Raw genomic sequence first — 20,961 nt, 5'->3', positions numbered from 1 at the left:
AAGAGCCTTTTATTTCGAATTAAATGGCGTCGTTGTGTGGACGGGTGCAGGGTTAATTCGAATTAAGGCTGCTAAATCCGAATTAAAGTCGTAGTGTAGACCGGGCCTTCGAAATCCAGCTCTTCATTGTGTGCATCTTCATAGATTATTTTGCAGCTTCAAATCCAGTTTCTTCCCCCTTCATCCATTTTTAAAATCCCCTCCGTTTTCTGTTACACACAAGGAAGGAATAATTAAAATAACCACATGTTTTTAATTCATTAAATTCACCCTGTTTGTTCTTGTACCAAGATTCCTAAATTCTGTCAGCAAGTTAAGGAAAATTGGGGAGGAAAAACGGATTATAGTTCATTGTCTTTAGCACAAGCACTTTTGTGATGTGATTTTTCAGGGCTTAAAGAATTAATCAAATGTCTCTAAAAGAGAGCTATCTGTTGCCCTCTCTTGCTCTAAGAGACTGATACTGTGTGGATGGAAAAATGTGCTTCCCATAATCAATAAGAGGGTGTTACCCAGGGCTTTCTGAACCCAAAATAGTGATCTTAACTGTTTCTCTTCAGGAATAAATGCATGAGACACAGCTCCTCCATCTGATAAATGATTGGTACAAACAAGAGTGCTTTTACTTAAAACTACTTTTTATTAGCTTTCAAGCACATACACACACTCATGCTGTAGCAGTAGGTTTTAGAGCATTCCAAAACTTTATAGTTACCCAAAGTTTCAGATGGTTTTGAGTAATCAACAGCCAGGCTTCTGGGGGCCCTCCTTCTGTCCATCTGCTGGGGAGTTTAGGTGTCAGTTTCTTGCCCAAAGAAAAGCTTCCTTGGGCTGTTCCAAGGTGTTTACTTTTACTTTTTTATAGCTAACTTTTACAAATCACATAATTTATAGTAACCCCTAGCGGGTTACCAGTTTTTCTAGTTTTAGCAAATTGCTTATTATTTTTATTAATAAAAAACTCCTAATGTTTCTAGCCATAATAAACTTATATATTAGAGGCACCCAAATACAAGATTGCTATTCATTTTTATTTTTATTTTTATGGTTTTATGATTTGTTAACGTTTTCCCCTCCTCACATTTTAATTAGCAAAACTGCAAACATGCAGCTGTTTGTCCTTGTCTCTTAGCTAGGAATAATTTTTAGGACTCTGTGGTGTTTGGTTTTCAGCTAGCAGTGGCTGGATATTAGGGTGACCAGACAGCAAATGTGAAAAATCGGGACGGGGGTGGGGGATAATAGGAGCCTATGTAAGAAAAAGACCCAAAAATCGGGACTGTTGCTATAAAATCGGGACATCTGGTCACCCTGCTGGACACACACAATGGCTGACTACAGTTATGTTAAGTTCTGGTGTTACAATGGGGTATTTAGAAATGGGTGAGAGATCTTCTTATGAACATCTAATACTAAGCTAATCTGTAAATGCAAAATTACAGATTTGTGGGAGGAGTCTGTTTAACTAAAAGATCAGCAGATACAAATCCAAGCAGAAGAGCAGCCTGGGGTTTCTTTTCTCTTGTATTGTCTTGCTGTCTCACCCCAGGTTTTCTTTCACCTTGGATCTTAACATATGCATCTTCCATCCACACATGCTAAAGTGAGAGTGTCCTTATTTTCGACCCCACAAAACATTTCACAGTGATAAGGTTTCACTGTAATAACCTCCCCACTCATACTCCCTCAAACTCCTTATGAGCTAGATTTTAGGTCAATTCCCCCCGCCCCTTATTTCCAGTCCCTTCGTTCAGCTCCTTGCTTGAAGTGGGGGTTGCTGGTGCTGATAACATTGCTGGCAGGAGTATCAGAGCAGCACCAACTTACTGCAAGAGTGGAAAGAGACAAAGTCCCCTTTCCACCTCTCCCACTCCAATCTGCTCCACTCCTAAGGAGCCAGTTTGTGGGTGAGGGAGAAACCTCAGAGCCCCTCTTCTGTGAAAGATCAGTGCAATCAATTCTTAGTTATACTCCTTGTCCTCTCAAAGGTCCAATCTGGTTTTTGAAATGTTTTCATTCTGTTACATGACCAGAGTATAGTAGAATGAAATCTTCAGATTAGCTGACACCATGGAGTATCTCCAGCCTGATCCTGGACCGTCAGTCACATGAACATAGCCAGTAAGGGTTTGACACTTTTATCAGTTCCTTCCTCCCCTTACTTCAAGAAGTATCACTTGTTCATTCTGCTTTTGTTGATTCAGTTGCAGCTGCTCCACTTTTATTCATTTCTTCACAAAGCATCTTGAGTGGAGGCCTCTGTTAGCACGGGATGTTTTTATAGATTTTATAGATTATAGATATGTGGGATTTTCTCTGGGGAATATCTAATTATCTTTGGCAATAGGAATGAAGGGAGCAATAGTAAAAGGGCCACAGTACTGCCGGTGCAGTTCTCCCATATAGACTGTAAAGGGGTTCTACTGAAACTTTCCCTGATAGAGAGTTTCTGTCTTGGATTTCTTCTCCCCGTTCTTCTGTTGTAGGTTACCATCTTTATCGTGAACAACCTTCCCTCACATCCAGAAGGGTGATCAAAAATATTCCTTTAAAAAAATCACACATCCATGCACACACTGCCTTCAGTTTCTCAGGTCCAGTCCTGTTACTGCAAAAGTGCTGTGTGATGGAAATAAACATTCTTTGAAAGCTGAGCTCTGCAAATTACAAGTATTGAGAATTTAGTTATGGTTCTTGATAGCACCATTGTTAAAATTTTGGAAGTCTAAAACATTAATAGAACTGGAGTTTATCCCCAGGAATTTGCTACAGCTGACGGGTGAAGTAGAAACATTTATTTCAGAAGTCATTTTACAGGGCAGCTCAGAGCACAAACTCTGATTGATGAACATTATTGTTATATTGCATGCGGAAGTTACCTAGTATCTCCTTTGCCAGATCCATAAGTGGAAGGAAATCAGCAAGAGCAGTGCAGTAAGGCACTGTATGGTGTTTGTTTTCAAATTCAGTTAGTTAAATTCAGGGTAAATTAAAGATTGAAGATATTGTGCCTTTGTGTTATGAGCACTGGTGTAATGCAGTTGAGTTAATCACAGTACATAGAAAACATGCTTTCCAACTAGATTGGCGTGGATATTTAGCCAGGCTGAAATAAACATCACCTTAAACATACAGTTTCTCTTTACTGAAATACTGATATCTGAAGGATTTTTATAGGGTTTTTTGTAAACTATTATATTATTGGATTGCCTATTCCCTTAATATAAGGGAATAATGTTCAACTGTCCAACAGATGCTCTGGTGACAGGAATTCTGTTTGATATAATTTTCACTTCATTGTTTCAGATTGCTATCAAAGAGCAACTCCACGAGACTCAGGGAATGTGTGAATATGCAGTCTATGTTCAAGGTATGCCAGATGAAGACTATGAAAATAATCTGTTATCCTGAGTTACTTCTGCTTTGAAATGCAATTCTCTGTTTTAAAAGAAACAACCCACAAATATAAATACCATATGTGAACTCTAGCAGGATTTAATGAAAATGTGGTTGAGTGAATAGACATGCGATAACTTCTGAAATGTTTCTACTTGCCTGGTTTAATTTTGAAATCCAGGGTTATCACTTTAACGAACAGATGAGGATTGGTGGTTCTTGTGAGTACATGGGTTTTTCTTGGTGACCTGATATCTTCAGATCTTCCTGGAACGGCTGATGCTTGGCTCTGGTTATAATTGGCCCTCTGCATTTGACTGTGTCATGTGAAATGTGTTTTTTGTTAGAGCCATGTTCTCTAAGGTAACTGTTTGGTTATGGTTTCCTTTAAGGACGCATTAATGTTCAGTATGCAGTGGCTGCTGTATTTGCTTACACAGTCAGAACATAACCAGTGCCAATTCATTGCCTTGTAATGTTATGAAAATGAAAAGCATAATCTCAAACCGCCCTCGATTCTTTAGAGTACCACAATCTGTTCTAGAGATGTAAAGGAACATGGCCCTGAAGGCTGAAGTTCCCTGTGTCATGTTGGCAGAATGCAGGCAGGGGGATGATCTGAAGGTCTTCAGTGGGCATCAGTGCTGCAGTTCAAATTGCAGTACACTGGAGCATTTCAGGGGCTAAGAGAATTTCAGACTTTCTGTTATTGAAGACTTAGGGCTCCCTCCCCTCTAAAGTGGTTTTCAGCCTCGAAGCAAACACAGTCCTTCCTGTGTGCACCCTAGCTCAGTCAGCGCTGGCACCTCAGCCCGCTCAAATGAAAGTTTCTGGTTATGTTGCTGTAATAGAGGGAGCAACTAAGTGGAAACTGTTACAGTTCATCTGTCCTCCCTGTACAGTCGAGACCTGCCAGTGATGCGGCTTGTCTTCCCTACAAGGTAATGGACTAATTTGCCTTGTGTGTGTTGCTTTGCAGCCTTGATACTTCGTTTAGAAGGGAAGATTCAAGAATCCCTAGAACTTTTTCAGACATGTTCCATTCTAAATCCTCAGAGTGCTGACAACCTCAAACAGGTGGCGCGATCATTGTGAGTGTAATTTTATTCCTACAGCCTGAAGTGTCACACAGTACATGGCAAGCTTTGTTTTTGTTCCAGACGCAAAGTTAATACCATTTAGATCCCTAGTATATTTCCTCACCATCGGCACTTAGATTGGTTTCCATAGACGAGAACTCCCTATTAAATTAGGATCTCTAGCACAGTGCATCTGTCTAGTTGTAATCATTGATGCTCTTTCATGACTTTTTTCTTCGTTGTATTTTTAATGCTTGGGGGAAAAGTAATACTGATGATTAGATCAAGAGCTGTTAATGCACGTATGTGCTGTGCAGGTTTATACCACAGAGCCCTGCCTGTGTGCATGTGATTGTGTTGGGCACCTGTCTCTGTGGGAGTTAGTCCCAGATCTGCAAAGATTATTAGGTGCCTTTCTCCCTGGATCAAGGGAGTATTGCAGAGGCAGTGCATTCATGCCGATGAAGGGAGCACTCACTTCTCTCATCAGTGATCCTCTGGCTTGCTACAGCTCAGCATTGACTCACTACAAAGAGATCCTCTTCCTACTTAGATTGTAGACTTCTTAGGACAGAGATATGTCATTGGTAGATTGCAAAGCAGTATGCAGACCTTTGGGGTATGTAAATAATATCATTCTCCTTGGCTGGTAGGTTGGTGGCTGCACAGTGTGGCTTCACACTTAAAGGGCAGAGAAAAGTAAAAATTGAAATTCTTTCACAGGTTTCTGTTGGGGAAACACAAAGCAGCTATTGAAGTATACAATGAAGCAGCTAAACTCAACCAGAAGGATTGGGTAAGTACAGAGCCTTTTGCCATATGTAGCTCACTAAAATCTTTCTTGAGGCACAGTCAAACATAGACCCATGCAACATGTTTGTATTCTGCAGGAAATCAGCCTTCCAGTCAAACCCTGCATAGCCATGAGCTAGATTACACACTGAGCTAGATTACTTCAAGGGTAGATACGGAAAGCACCTGTCCAGTCCAGAAACCCTCCAGTACCACTGATATAGAATCATAGAATATCAGGGTTAGAAGGGACCTCAGGAGATCATCTAGTCCAACCCCCTCCTCAAAGCAGGACCAATCCCCAGACAGATTTTTGCCCCCGAGCCCTAAATGGCCCCTTCAAGGATTGAACTCACAACCCTGGGTTTAGCAGGCCAATGCGCAAACCACTGAGCTATTCCTCACCATCCTGTGGGTAATTGGGTAACTTGTTCCACTGGTACCTAAAGTAGTGTAAAACCACCCCCAAATAACCGATGGGCTGCACTGAGTATTGTCTGTCTTTGTAAAATTCAGGTCCACTGTTACAGGACTAGTAATAAATAAAACCCTCCCAAGTAGGAGAAGAGCTGAAAGAAGAGATCTACAAAGAGCAATGAGTGTAAAGTGAGCTGGCGGGAGGTGAGGAAAGAGAGAGGTCGTGGTTCACAGATCCTTGAGAACAGCCTCCAAGGAAGTGCTGTGTTTCTGCACATGAGCTCTCATGCTGCAAGCCATTGATCACATGCACGCTTAAAACAAAGTGTATTGGGCCTGATTCAGAGAGGCTCAGGCACCTGCAGCTCCCATTGACTTCATCTGTGCCTTTAGGTGTTCAGCACTTCTATAAATTGTGGGTATTTGGTACTGCTTTCTCTTCTTTCATCCACTCTGTGCTGAACAACGAGTACAACTTTTTCCTGGAGCTGTGCAAATGATGGACGTTTCAGGACGCTGGTAATTCTGAAAAATCTAAAAATAGTTTCAGGTCAAACCAAAACGAAAGTGGGTTTTTTAAATTTTTGATGAATCAAAGAGTGTTTTAAAAAAGAAAATGAATAATTTTGGGTTGAACAATATGTTTCATTTTGACAAAATAGCAATGTTTCAGCGTAAACAAACATTTGGACCATTTTTAAACCTTTTTGATTGTTTTAAAATTAAAATAAAGGAAATTTCTACATGCAAGTTGTTTCCAACTGAAAAATCAAAACATTTTGATTTTTTAAAAAAAAAATTTTTTCCACTGAAACAATTTGTCAAAACCAACAGTAATTTGGGAAATATTTTGGGGTCTTTGAATCTGCATTTTTACCTGGAAAATGTTTCAGCCAAAAATTGTCACCCAGCTCTGCTTTTATCAAATAGATTGCCTTTCAACCCCATTCTTTCCCAAGGATAGGTTTGCACTGCAGTCAGGAGATGTGATTGCAGTGTGTGTAGGCCCACCCCAGCTATCTTTGATCTAGCTAGCTCGAGTAACAATAGCAGTGATGCCATGGCAGTAGGGACAGCAGCTGCATCCTAGGCAGGTGGCGCTAGCCCATGCTGCTGCAGCTTCACTGCTTTGTTCCTCGAGCTGGCTTTGATCGATTAAAGCTAGTTTGAGTATGTCTCCAAGTGCTGCAAATATACCTCCTGATTGCAGTGTAGACCTACCCTAAGAAAACAAACTATCTGTGGCATGTGCTGGGCATGGCTTTAAACCTATAGTTTACTACCCCATCTGGCAGGCATCAACAGGTATCTCCATAACACACTCAGTGCTGGAGTCAGAGTTGATACTTTCACTTTCCTTGTATGGAAGCACCCTACCAACTCAACCCAGCCTTGAGTTGCGCTTTGTGTCTTTACCGTTCTTCACAACTGGAAGGGTTGTGCATAGGAGAGGGCCATTCTGTTGTGATAGGAGGGTAAAATAGTCCATAGACTGCATTCTCCCTGCTAGAGATCTACCTAGGGAATGTAGAGAATTTCTACACTAGTAAAGTGGGGTACGTTTTTAGCAGAGGAAGAAGGGAAACTTATGGGGTTGCTCTGCTGCTTGGCACTGCGCCTCACATCCCCCAGAATGGGAAAAGACAGCATGTAGCTTGTCTGTTAACAAATTCTTAGTCGTGAACTGGATTGGTGTAAATGTTTCCTATGGTGCCACCAGCATATTTAGCATGCTGAAAGGATTTCAGCCTCTCTGGTACAGGACCTGTATTCTGGTCAGCTAGGTCCACTTTCAAATTGTGTTTATCATAGGCTAGGGATGTTTTGAGAGGGCCTCTTGGTATAATAGAGGTCACATGTGATGGATTCATATCTCCCCACTGGGAATCCAGTGCAGTCTCAGCCAAGTATAGATCCCTTTGCACAGACCTTCCCTCTTTTATCCTCACTGCTCTCTTGCTGTCACCTCCCCTGGGATGTACTCTTCTTTATGCTGAGGATCGAACCAAATAGATTATCAAAATGGCTGAAGTGTAGCAAGTTCTTTGAACTACAAAGTCCATGGAGGTTCCCATCCAAACCAATAACTGTTACTAGTCTCTTTCTGATTATCCAGTGTCAAGTTCACCCTTATGCAGCTTTTTCCTTTATACGTAGGAGATCTGCCACAACCTGGGCGTGTGCTACATGTACCTGAAGCATTTCAACAAGGTAACTTGAGTGCTTGTCTTGTCCAAACAACATCACTGAGAGCCTGTCTACGTGGTGTGGCAGTGCACACCAGATGGGTGTGAATTCTAATGTGTACCAACGTGTTGTGCACTAACTAGTCCGTGTAGACCTTGCTGGTGTGCACTAAAACTTCTCACATTAGGGAAGTTTTAGTGTGCACCAGCGGGGTCTACACAGGCCAGATAGTGTGCAACAGAATTCACGTGCTGTAGAGTTCATACCCCTCTGGTGCGCATTACCCCACCATATAGACAAGCCTTAAGACATCACTAGAGATTCTCTTTTCAGTAGTTTTACTAATAAAGGGATCACGTACAGTCAGTCTAGTTTCTTAGCTGTTTCAAATGTTTGATCTGTTGTGATAATGGAGTCTACAAATTTACACCTCTACCTCCATATAACACGACCCGATATAACACAAATTCGGATATAACGTGGTAAAGCAGTGCGTGGTATAATGTGGTAAAGCGGGGCGGGGCTGCGCACTCCGGTGGATCAAAGCAAGTTCGATATAACGCGGTTTCACCTATAACACGGTAAGATTTTTTGATTCCTGAGGACAGCATTATATCGAGGTAGAGGTGTACCCTAATTGTGAGTGCAACTATAAGAAGTGAGTGAAAGTTTTATAAAATGTCACAATACCAATAAATGTTGATGGGAAAAGGTACAAAATGGAGACACAAATCTAAATTAGTCAAACAAAACGGCCTATTGACATACCTCAAGGATTGTTGAGATCATGCCTAGTAAACAAGAGAAGTGTGGGACTGGAAATCCGTGAACCAAAATAGGTTTGTTAGAAATTAGGCCTAATTGGTGGACGAAATAATGACGGGATAATCTGCCCATAACTTGACTTGTGGGGCTCTCAAAAAGAGACTTTGAGAGATGAAAATAAGCAGAGGGGCTACCGCAATGCTGACTGACAGACAGGAAAGGAGCAAGCTTCACTATCATGGCTGCCATCCCCACCATCTCCAGGGACCCCAGACTTTCTTCATCCTAATACTGAGAGATGGCCTGACCAGACTGAGCCAGAAAGAGGGACCCGGACGACACTGCTACCTCCATCGGCTTGGCTAAATCTTGAACACTAACTGGGATGTGAGACTTCATCTGCCCCACACCCTTTCTTGTGTGTTCTTTTCCTGACCCAACTTATTTCTTCTCTTTCCTATCTTTCTCTTGCTTTATGTCTAATAAGAGTATGGCTCAGCTGGCCAAAACTGAATATTTTGCAACACTTCTGTAAATCTGTGACCACAAAGAGGCAGGTAAAAGCAATGCCCTAAATAGCCTGATGCTGGTGCAAGTTTGCCAACTCTCTCAGTAGCTGATAAGACTGTGCGCTGGGCCTGTGTTTTTCCAGCAGTGAGGTTGTAAGTAAGAATCAACACCAGAGACCGAAATTGCATTTCCTATCTTTGCTGTTCTTTTCTTTCCCCTTCTATGTGTTTGTCTTGTTTTGCCTTCTAGGAAACAGGATCAGACTTTAATGACAGCTCCAGCCCATCTCAACTAACTTGTCTTTTCCCCCAAAGGACAGTTATTACCATCTTTAATACCATCTAGGAGACTTTCAAACAAAGGAGAGTTTTCTTCTAAAAACTAGAAGGGAACAAGAGATGTTAAAATGAAAGCCTCACTTAATACTTTTAATTTCTAATGCTTTAGGTGTTTTTCCCTCCTTTTTGTTTCTGTACTGAAAGGTTACAAAGAATTTTTAATGGTGTGTTTACCGTGGCACTAAGCAGACTGAGGTCTCTGTATACCAAACCCTAAGCCTTGTTTAAAACTGTTTAATGTTGCACAGTTAGGGTATATTTACACTGCAGTTAAACACCCACAGCTGGCCCATGCAAGCTGGCCCAGGCTGTGGAGCTGTAAAATTGCAGTGTGGACATTTAGGCTTGGGCTGAAGCCTGAGCTCTGGGACCCTGCGAGTGGGGAGGGTGTCTAATTGCAGTGTAGACCTACTCTGACGGTCATGTTAACACTTTTGATTCTTTGGGCCTATTTATTCCATCTATATCAGGGGCAGGGCCGGTGTAACCACTAGGCAAACTAGGCGGACACCTAGGGTGCCAAGATTTGGGGGTGCCAAAAAGCAGGCCCCAAATTTTTTTTTTACACTACAGTGGAGTCACATCTTATGCGGGGGGTTAGGCTCTAAGGTCAAAGCATAAGAGGAAAATTGCATATAGTGAAAATTACCATAAAGTACAGTACACACAGTATACACTAGAACAGGGGTCCTCAACTTACAGCACGCGTGCCAAAGGTGGCATGTGAGCTGATTTTTTTTTTTTTTTTTTTTTATGGCAGGCTGCGGATCCCGGTCACCGCTGAGTCTGCTGCCAGTCTGGGGTTCGGTCCGCCGGCTCCTGCCAGCCGGGGTCCCGGCAGCTGGCCCCACTCAGCCTGCTGCCAGCCGGGGTCCTGGCAGCTGGCCCTACTCAGCCCGCTGCCAGCTTGGGTGAATGGTCTGGGGTTCTGTTCACTCAGGCTTCCATCCACCGGCCTGTGGTTCCGTTCACGGGCTGAGCAGGGCCGGCGGCTGGGACCCCAGCTGGCAGAAGCCTCTGGATGAAACCCCAGACTGAGCAGTTCACCTCGCTCCTGGTCTAGGGTCCTGGCCGCTGGCCTGCTCAGCCCGCTGCCAGCCCCACTCAGCCCCCTGCCGGCTGAGTGAACGGAACCCCAGGTCGGCAGCAGGCTCAGCGGCGGCCAGGACCCACAGCCTGCTATTAAACAAAAAAATCGGCTCGCGTGCCACCTTTGGCACATGTGCCGTAGGTTGAGGACCCCTGTTCTAGTGTATACTGTGTGTACTGTACTTCATGGTAATTTCACTATATGCGATTTTCCTCTTACGCGCTGACCTTAGAACCTAACCCCCGCGTAAGGTATAACTCCACCGTATTCATTTTTGAAAGTTTTTATAATAAGCGATGCTCCAGGGAGTGGAGGTGGGGATGCAAGGTGGAAGTTTTGCCTAGGACACAAAATATCCTTGCACCAGCCCTGATCAGGGGTTGGCAACCTTTCAAAAGTGGTGTGCCAAGTCTTCATTTATTCACTCTAATTTAAGGTTTCGCGTGCCAGTAATACATTTTAACGTTTTTAGAAGGTCTCTTTCTACAAGTCTATAATATATAATTAAACTATTGTTGAATGTAAAGTAAATAAGGTTTTTAAAATGTTTAAGAAGCTTCATTTAAAATTAAATTAAAATGCAGAGCTCCCCCCCCCCCCGGACCGGCGGCAAGGACCAGGGCAGTATGAGTGCCACTGAAAATCCGCTTACATGCTGCCTTCAGCACACGTGCCATAGGTTGCCTACCCCTGATCTACATTAATACAATAGAGCTCTCTGTTTATAAACTCACAAGAGCAGCTACATCAGTAAAATTCTGGCATTCAACCCTTTACAAATCAACCACTAATGAGTCTCTAACAGATGTATCCCCCTGGCAGTGTGCAGAGTGAAGTGAGGTTTGGAGGTGGCCGAAAGGGGATGGTGGAAGCCTCCCAGACCCTGTCTAAACTAGACTTCTTGGTCATGCTGTAACTCAAGATTGACACTTCACTCAAGTTAACCAACAGGACTATAACTGCAAATGTGGACATCTTCCCAAATGTTTGTGTTTCACTCTAGGCTAAGCCATAGAATAAACTTCATTTCCTGTTTAAAAGCAATGTGGGGTGTTTATATTTGCCATTGCAGTTGTGGGAATTAACTTGAGTAAACTGGCAACCAGTGAACTTGGGTTACAAAGCGACCAAGAAGTCTAGTCTAGACAGGGTCCGATGGGCCTTGTCTGAACTAGGATTTTCCAGAGAGTATTTCCATTTTTCAAAGAAGACTTCTAGCTATTCTGAGATGACCCCTAGAGTTTGCCTGTCTATCTGGATAACAAACCACACTCTGACATGAGGGGATGCTCCTCCTGTCTTGGAGCCTTTTACAAAGGTGTAGATGAGTTTCTAGCCTCATGGAGGTGGTTATAACCCGTGGGATGTACCTTCCTGAAGATGGGAATGGTGTAAGGCCGAAATCCTGGCCCCAGCATATGGTCCAAGCAGCTGGGCTCAGTGGTGGGAAGTTCTCAGGGGCTGAGGAAGGGCTCTGCACAGGGCTGAGGGCAGGATTTGGAGATTCCATGTTGGAGGTACCAAGGGGTCCTGTACACTGCAGAGCAGCTGAGCTGGAGGGACTCATCTCTTTTCCCTGCCTCCATGGCATGGGCTTGCTAGTGGTGTGGAAGCTACTCTCACAGGAAGCCTGGAGCAGAGGTCACAGAGCAGCCCCGCTGCTGTGGAGTGGCTGGATGGGGGTGGATGCATTGGCAGTGCTTCTGGCGCTTAGCAACTAATAAAAGAACACCTAGGAAATTTGAAATTGGACTCTCGATCCTCTTGCACTCCCTCCAAACATGTCATTTTATGCTACTCACTTAGATGTCACTGCATGGCTTCCCCTGATGAGAACTGAGCTGCTGGTGTTGATTTTGTGAGGTGTCCATTTGAGATGGAAAACACAGCATTTCAAGGGAACGATCGGTTCCCAATTTGATCTTCCCACTCCCCGCCTCTAAAAATGTAAAAATTCTCTTACCAATCAATCCCTGGCAGAGATTAAATATTGTCTGCTGCCTCAGGTGGGAGCTGTATTCATCTTAAAATCAGTATTGAATTACACAATCCAAGTGCACCATCAAGCAGGGTGGTGGACTCACTGTATCTGTTACAGTCGGCATCACAGCTAGGTTGTACTTAAGTCAGGCCTCCTTTAAAACTGCTTTTATTAAGAATACTGCAATCCTCGTGTTGAGCTCATACTTACAGCCCTGCACGGATACAAAATTTGTATCTGCATCCGATCTGCAATCTGCAAACATGGTTCGTGGATGTCCGCATCTACAGGTGTGCAGGGCTCTACTCATACTCCTTTCCCTATCATTGCAAAGCAACAGCGAGATGTTTAGAAGGTAGGTCCATATCTGGGACCTGCCATCTGTGATGATGTCTGTTCATTCATTTGGCTTATGGGGAAAATATATGTATATGAGACTACGTTTGAAAGAAAAAAGTACCTCAAATTTGGGACCTGTTATGCTATAAAGTGTCCCATTAGTCTGACAACCTTACCTCTGGGGAGTGCATACTTCTTACATAACATCACATGGACGTATAAAATATAATGAAGTCCCTGGAGACTGCTGGCTGTTTCTGTCTTTTACCTTATCAGCATCTCTTCTTTTAATGTGCCATGTGCTAGAAAGCTGCAAACTTTTATTGCCCTCCCACTGGCTCAGCTTGGAAGGAAGAGGAAGATGTTATAGTAACAAGAGTTTGGAAGTGTTCCCCATTGGAGGGGATTTACGTGTGCCTGGCTATAGCTGATGAATTCTTTCTGCATTTACATGGCAATCCTGGCTCTTTGCTAGCATGAGCATTTTGCAGAGAAGTGAACTGTAAATGCATATGTTAAGGTAACAAACTTAGCAGCCCCCAAGGGATCTCGGATACCGTACAGGAACAAACATAAGTCTGTACTCTCTTGGCAGATCAATACGTTTTGCTTTGGCTTGAAGTGCTCAGCTTTGAAGTGCTCTCCCTAAAAACTCATGACTCCTGTTGCAGAGCTTAGTTCAACAACCACCTCATAGGCTGGGCCTTTATAATAAGATTCTTCAAGCTTGGCTGGAACCTTTGATCCCTTTCCTCTCCATGTAGTATCACGAGGGTTGGTGCTCACAGCTGACAGTTTTTGGGTCATTGCTTCACTGTGAACTCTGCAACCACATTGATTTTACTCTCTCTGTTCTGTGTATGGTTTTGTGTGTAGGCGAAAGACCAGCTGAATGATGCCTTGCAGCTCAACAAGCATGATCTGACATACATGATGCTGGGAAAAATTCACCTGCTGCAAGGGGAGACCGACAAAGCCATCGAAGTCTATAAGAAAGCAGTGGAGTAAGAATTTCATCCCCCCACCTCTTAGGAGAATTTTGATTGGTGAATTCAGGAACGTGTCTTATGTTTTTAAAATGACAGTGCTTCCGGGCAGATCTGGAATTTCCCAGCTATGTGACCATCTCTGCTCTTGGCTGCAGTACTCTTACTCCAGCTGACACTGTGTCAGAAACAGAGGTACCTCTTTGAAGCCCTTGCCAAGAGAAGAGTGGAAGACACATGAATGGAGGTGCTGGGAGCAAATGTATACAAAATCCGCTTCTCAAATCCCATGATTCATGTGCTGAAGCCTGAAACACAGAGCTGAATGATTGCTACTCATGACTGTCACAGCTTTACTGTTGGCAAGAGCAGTGAGCAATCAACGACCATTTTGAACTTACTGGATTGTTATATACTTCACTGGGTGAAGTGAGGGTCTAAAAGTGAGGCTAGAACCAGGCTGGTGCTGTGAGTTTTCCAGCCCAGTCCCTCAATCCTGATCTGCATTGTCCTACACCAGCTAAATTAGCAGTGGTTTTGCATAGTGGACAAATATCCAGGAAAGACTACTGGCAATTACTGCTGTTCATTGGAACTGTGCACACAGCTAGTCTGAGCTAAAGCAGCCTATTTTTGTTACCCAATCCTCTCCTGTTTCTCATCCACCTGTCAGTGGTGGTGTAATTTATTATTTGTATTATCATAACCAAACAGAGAACAAAAAGACCTTACAACCTAAGTATGCCTTGCCTGTTGTAGATTCCAAACTCTGAGAAAGGGACAGTCCTTGCTTTATCCTTGTACAGCACTTTGCACAATGGGATTTCAACCTGGTTGAGACCTATAGGTGTTAGCACAATGCACCTTCCAAACTGGGGTTTGAAACCTAACTCTCTGTATAAGCAGCTAGTTCATTAGTATGTGGTATCCCCAACCTGCTTTTTCTCTATTTGCTGCTCATTATTCATTATATTTATTATTTGCTTGAAAGGCCTTGAAAATGGGGAGGCTTTTTAAAGAGCCTACAAAACTGTACATGAGGTAGAGTTAGAGGTGAGGGCTTGGGAATCACAAACTGCAATTGAAAACACGTGACACGTTCATTGTAAGTGTCCATTTTGGGTGAGTCAGTGGTGTTCTCCATTCAGCTGAATGGGGTAGTGTATGTTACCCATCAACCACAAAGCTATCGCCTGCATTCTGCCTTGGGAAAGGTGACCTTGTGGTTAAAGCAGATCTGTTTCCAGCTCTGACACTGACTCACTTAGAGATCTTAAGCAAGTCATTTAACCTCCTGCACTTCATTTTACCCACATAAAATACTACCTATTTCCCAGAGGGGCATGAGGAGAGATTAATTTTTGTAAAACATTTTGAGGTGCTCAGATATAATACGTGCCATAAACACCACGTGGTGGTGGTGAGGGTGATATTATTAGTTGGTTATATTAGCAGTAGTAAGAGGGATATTTCTTACATTGAGTGGCGTCTCAGGGGTTCCATACTTCACCTTGTATTAGTACTGCCAAGACATTGTAAAACTTTGGGTTTTGTATTTCAGGTTTTCTCCAGAAAACACAGAGCTCCTTACGACCCTGGGTTTACTCTATTTGCAGGTACTAAACACTGTTGCTACTATGTGGACCTAATTATATTTTAAATGGCCTGGCAGGTACATATGGAGTAAATTTCTATTCATCTCCATGTGAGTTTGACATATTTCTCAAAAGGCCACATCAGACAAGATGTGGCTTGCTCCTCTGTCTCTTCTTTTCTCATTTGGCTCCCAAAGGGGAGTAACTTGATTTTCTGGTTCTGAGCCAGAGCAGGAATTCTGTTTGGCTACTGCCCTAATTGTGTTACTCATTCTCCCAAGTACAATAAAACATGACTAGTCATTACCTTGTTTCTGGGGATGGAGCTTAGCGAGTTATTCTCCTAGAAAAGCAGCCATGAAATTGTTTAACACTTATGCACCTTGGAGAAAATTGGAATTGATTTAAATAACACAGGCACGTTTATCAATAGGGACTTGGGTCATGAGCGAAAGATCATCTGTCTCCCAAACTACCTCCTCATTGCAGTATTTGGTACAGCTGTCATCCTTTGCTCAAGGGGGCTGCAGGCCAAGATTGAAGGACATCAGTAGAGCTGTGGAGGGAGCAGGAGAGGCAGAGCAAAGTATGGTGCTTGGGTAGAGTAGCATGGGCAGAAACTTGCACAACTGTCCACACTGCGACTTTCCTTGTTTGTGGTGTGTCACATCCCTGGACTCCAAAATTCACTCCAAATACCTTGCCAGTCTTGATTGTCTCCATGAATCACAGCAGGGTTAGATCCCTTCTGTCAATAGGCACTGGTGCAGTTGTGGGGGAGGAGGAAGGTAATGGAGTTTGAATAAATTCATGGACCAACACGAGTCACCATGGGTTGAATTTATATTTTAATTATACCAGTGTAATTCCTGAGTATCTCCATTGAATCCAGTGGGACTTTAGTATGTGATCAGGGTTAGCCTCACTGCTGTATGGGCCTGCAGTGCTGCTGAGCACTCAAGTCCCATTGACTTCAGTAGTTGAGGGCAGTCTAAGCAGATAGACTTTGGGGCATTTCTGTCCAGGGAAGGGCACTGTGGAGAGCATGGGGAGGGAGGAAAAGTGGTCAGGGAATCTGTTCTGTGGCTGATGGTGCTCAGGAAGTCAGTCCCTGCTCCTCTGTAGAAAAATCTCTCCAGATAGTTTTTATTCCCCAACACAACTATATAGAAATCTATTTACTGGGCTAGACAGTCTGCATCAGGTTGAGTTGTGTTCCCTCTGTTATCAGAGGAATCCATTTTGTTCCAGCTGGTTGTGGATTGTGAAGTAAGAACACTGCACATGTGAGAATGTAACTGCAACAGAATAAAGCTAACTCTTCTGAATCTCTTACTTTAAGTTAATACCAAAAGCACTGTTTGTTATTTGCATGTTTAACCCTTCTGTGCCTGCATTTCTGACACTCCTTTGTCTTTTCCCAGCTTGGGGTTTATCAGAAGGCATTTGAACATCTTGGAAATGCACTTACATATGATCCCACCAATTATAAGGTACCATAAAGAATATATACAAGCCAATTTAAGGATGACATTAGGCCCGTTAAAACTAATTCTTGTGTAAAATATCCCCAGTACCAGAGCATGGGTTGAAAAGGGGACCATGCTCCCAAAAAGCTTGTTCCAAAACGCATTTCTGTGACCTCCATCTGATGAGGATAGAGGATGTTATCTATGGGGCCTATTTGCTTTTAATAGAAAGTTTCATATATTTTCCATACAAGAATTTTTAACAAATGGAAATTGCTTTTCTCTAACTTATTACTTCAAACTGTTGCAATTCATCACAAGAACTGTGCACCACGTTCCTGGGAATTCAGTGTACCTCTGCAACTTTCTGGAGCAGAACACAGACACAAGTGAATAAGGATGGTGTGGTGGAACATCATTTCTTTGTTAGTCTGCAAAGATCATAATTCATACACGGTCTCTCTCCCAGCTCTAATGAGGGGTAACTTTGGTCTAGCTAGTTGAGGATGGGATCTGAATAATGGGGATAATGTAAATCATTTTGAGATCTATGGATGGCAAAGCAATGAATAAATACAAACCAAGTATTATTATAAAGACTACATTACTTTTCCAGACTTTACGCCAGTTCGCTGAGAAGTATTACAAATAATTTATTGGACAAATGTAGTTTAGTTTAAACTAAGTTAATTTTGGTGCAGTATCTTTGATTTTCTTTTTAATCACATATGTTCAGTAGTTTGCTGTCACCCTCAGCCAGTAGTGTGAACTGTCCAGGGTTTGCTGTATATGCCTTGGAGTTAAGGAATGTTTTCATCTCCCCTTAAGTTGCCCTGGGAAGGTTTCTGTTCCAGTTTGTCATATAAAAGAAACAATTAGTATCTGGACCTTTTCAGAGCCCAGACTTCTAGAAGCTGTTATTGTGAATCACTGAAAAAGTATTAGCTAGTCAGGATGCAGCGTTTATTAGCCATGTTGATCAGGAAAGAGAATGTGGGAAGCGTGGGACCCTTCCCAGTGCCCTGCCCTCTCCTAGCCAGGATGTAGATTTCCCAGTTGTTCTCAATTCTCTAGCAAAGTTCCCCAAAGAGAATCTTCACTCGGACCATTGGCCTTGTTTTTAGTTTAATAACTTTATAGCATTTTCTCCTCACCAAGTTTGGGGAAGCTCAGTGCCTCAACCACTCACTGTCGAGTTCTTTTGAAGGCTATCTTGGCAGCTGGCAGTATGATGCAGACTCACGGTGATTTTGATGTAGCCCTCACCAAGTACAGAGTAGTAGCCTACACCATGCCTGAAAGCCCCCCATTATGGAACAACATTGGAATGTGCTTCTTCGGCAAGAAGAAATACGTGGCAGTAAGTGCCTGGTTCCCTTCCATTTCCATCTATATTTAATTTGATTTGTGTAAGAACAAATGTAAAACAAGGATCCTCCCTCTGTGGCGGAGACTGGAGAAAGTCTTGACCACTCAGGGCATGTTACTAGCAGTGTTGTTCCTCTTTGCAGGCTATTAGTTGCCTGAAGCGAGCCAATTATTTAGCTCCCTTTGACTGGAAGATTCTGTACAATTTGGGGCTAGTCCACCTGACAATGCAGCAGTATGCATCTGCTTTCCACTTTCTCAGCGCTGCTGTCAACTTCCAGCCCCGGATGGGAGAGCTCTACATGCTGCTGGCAGGTAAATGACCCTTCCCTTCTGCCCTGTCCCCTTACTCCTACCCCACAGGGCTGCATGAATATCATCTTTGGGAAATATTGGATTTTAAGGTGGGAAAGCAAGAGGTGATGCAAGTTGTTATCTGAGACTGGATAACTCAGCACTCTGGTATTCAAAAGTTTTACATCACCAGGTCATGGACTGGTTTGAAATCAGATCAGCAGTGACCAAAAGTCAGTGCCTTCTCACTCGCCGAAATACAGTTCTTGCTATAGACTAGTGTGTACGTCCCCCCCCAAACCGCCATGGCTGGTCCCAGCTTTTGTGGGAGGACCGTTGTGGGGTGATGCAGAGAAGTTTGCACTGGTGCTGCTCATGCAATGACTTCTGTGATTAGAGCACTGGGGTTTCTGTGGTATCCTCAGTCTGGCACTCCTCACCAGCACTAAATCCAAGGTTAGAAAAACTAGAAACCAGGCATTGCAATTCCAGTGGTAAGGGGATTGTGTACATTCAAGAGGGGGATTCACCTTGTTCTCTCTACTCTGGCAGAGGCGCTGGGAGATTTAACGACCTGGGTAACCTCAGAGGTGGATTTACAATAAAACACAGGGTGCCCTAGCATGGGGGCCCCCAACGACAGAGGCCCCAAGAGCCAGGCAGCTGCGGGAGCAGAAGCTTGGTCCTGCCGGCTCCTGGGGCTCCTGCTGCAGGTTCCGCACCCACTGGCAGCCAAGCTCTCCCCTCCCCCGCTGCCTCCTCCCCAAGCGTGCCGCTTCCCCCGCCGCCAAATAGCTGTTTGCTGGTGCTTTGGGAGGGAGGAGGAGGAGCGGGGCCACAGCACACTCAGGGGAGGAGGCGGGGGCAGGGCCTTGGGGAAGGGGATGGAATTGGGGCAGGGCAGAGCAAAGGTGTGGCCCCCGCATTCACCCTACACATACCCCCCCAACCCGCTGCTGTGAACCGCTCAGGGTAGGGGGCTGGAAGCACCCCCAGAACCCCATCCCCCTGCCCTGACTCCTACATCACCCCTCCCCCAGCCCTCCCTGATTACTGCACCCCACACACATACCCAGCCACCAAAGCCCTGACTCCTGTACCCCCCTATATCCCCACCCTTAGCACCAAACGGGAGCTCCTGCACCCCCCCCACATTCCCACCTGCACCCCTTTGCACCAAATGGGAGCTGCCCCAGGTAAGCGCTCCACATCCCAACTTCCTGCCCCAACCCTGAGCCCCCTCCTGCATCCTAATTCCCTCCCAGACTCTGCACCCCCAGCCATGACTCCCGCACCTCTCTCGCACACACCCAGCCCCCCCACACCCTGTGCCCTGACTCCTGCACCCCACCACATCCCTGCTGAGCACCAAACAGGAGCTCCTGCACTCCCCCCCCACATTCCCACCTGCACCTCTCGCACCAAATGGGAGCTGCCCTAAGTGCTCCACACCCCAAAACCCTGCCCCAGCCCTGTGCCCCCTCCCGCACCCTAACTCATGGCCAGACCCTGCACCCCAGTGTTTTTTTACCCATTTTTTTTTTTGAATAAAACGTTCTTATCCAAAGCGCTTTACAATAGTTAGCTAACGGTACAAACAATATTTGGAAAGATTATTAAGTGGTCCACTGAGACACTCAGCGATTTTCAAGTGGTCTGTGGAAAAATAAGTTAGACTACAAAAACAATCAAGGTACCTCACTTTATTTTCATTTACTTCTTATTACTTATAGGAGGAGGATGAAGAAAAAAAATGAAAAACAGGGGTGGGGGGAGATAAGAGAGAATGTTCTTTTTCTTGGCTGGGTCCCAAAAATGAAGCTGAGCATGTAATGTATGCCATCATGTGCCAGCAATGCCCCTCTGCTATGTACATCGGCCAAACTGGACAATCCCTACATAAAAGGATAAATAGGCACAAGTCAGATATTAGGAATGGCAATATACAAAAACCTGTAGGAGAACACTTCAACCTCCCTGGACACACAATAGCAGATGTAAAGGTAGCCATCCTATAGCAAAAAAAACTTCAGGACCAGACTCCAAAGAGAAACTGCTGAACTTCAGTTCATTTGCAAATTTGACACCATCAGCTCAGGATTAAACCAAGACTGTGAATGGCTAGCCAACAACAAAAGCAGTTTCTCCTCCCTTGGTGTTCACACCTCAACTGCTAGAAGAGGAGCCTTATCTTCCCTGATTGAACTAACCTCATTATCTCTAGACTGATTCTTGCCTGCATATTTATACCTGTCTCTGGAAATTTCCACCACATGCATCTGACGAAGTGGGTATTCACCCACGAAAGCTTATGCTCCAATACGTCTGTTAGTCTATAAGATGCCACAGGACTCT

General features: G+C 44.0%; 1 protein-coding gene across 6 annotated transcripts in view; it reads left to right on the top strand.

The window, feature by feature from the left end:
* The window catches only part of BBS4 (Bardet-Biedl syndrome 4), a 117,815-nt gene that overhangs the window by 61,147 nt on the left and 35,707 nt on the right, over nt 1-20,961 (top strand). For 5 of the 6 annotated variants that reach the window (XM_034783336.1, XM_034783335.1, XM_034783340.1 and 2 more), the window contains 9 exons: nt 3,307-3,370; nt 4,376-4,487; nt 5,199-5,271; nt 7,842-7,895; nt 13,771-13,898; nt 15,442-15,496; nt 16,900-16,968; nt 18,152-18,304; nt 18,456-18,627. In XM_034783336.1, the coding sequence (XP_034639227.1) occupies nt 3,307-3,370; nt 4,376-4,487; nt 5,199-5,271; nt 7,842-7,895; nt 13,771-13,898; nt 15,442-15,496; nt 16,900-16,968; nt 18,152-18,304; nt 18,456-18,627 (880 nt within the window). The remainder of the gene's footprint in view (nt 1-3,306; nt 3,371-4,375; nt 4,488-5,198; nt 5,272-7,841; nt 7,896-13,770; nt 13,899-15,441; nt 15,497-16,899; nt 16,969-18,151; nt 18,305-18,455; nt 18,628-20,961) is intronic. The other variant, XM_034783339.1, reaches the window with a different exon arrangement.

Source organism: Trachemys scripta, chromosome 10, assembly GCF_013100865.1.
Source record: "Trachemys scripta elegans isolate TJP31775 chromosome 10, CAS_Tse_1.0, whole genome shotgun sequence".
Lineage (NCBI taxonomy): Eukaryota > Metazoa > Chordata > Testudines > Emydidae > Trachemys > Trachemys scripta.
Note: the sequence above shows the minus strand (reverse complement) of the source record. Positions and strands in the feature narration are given on the sequence as shown.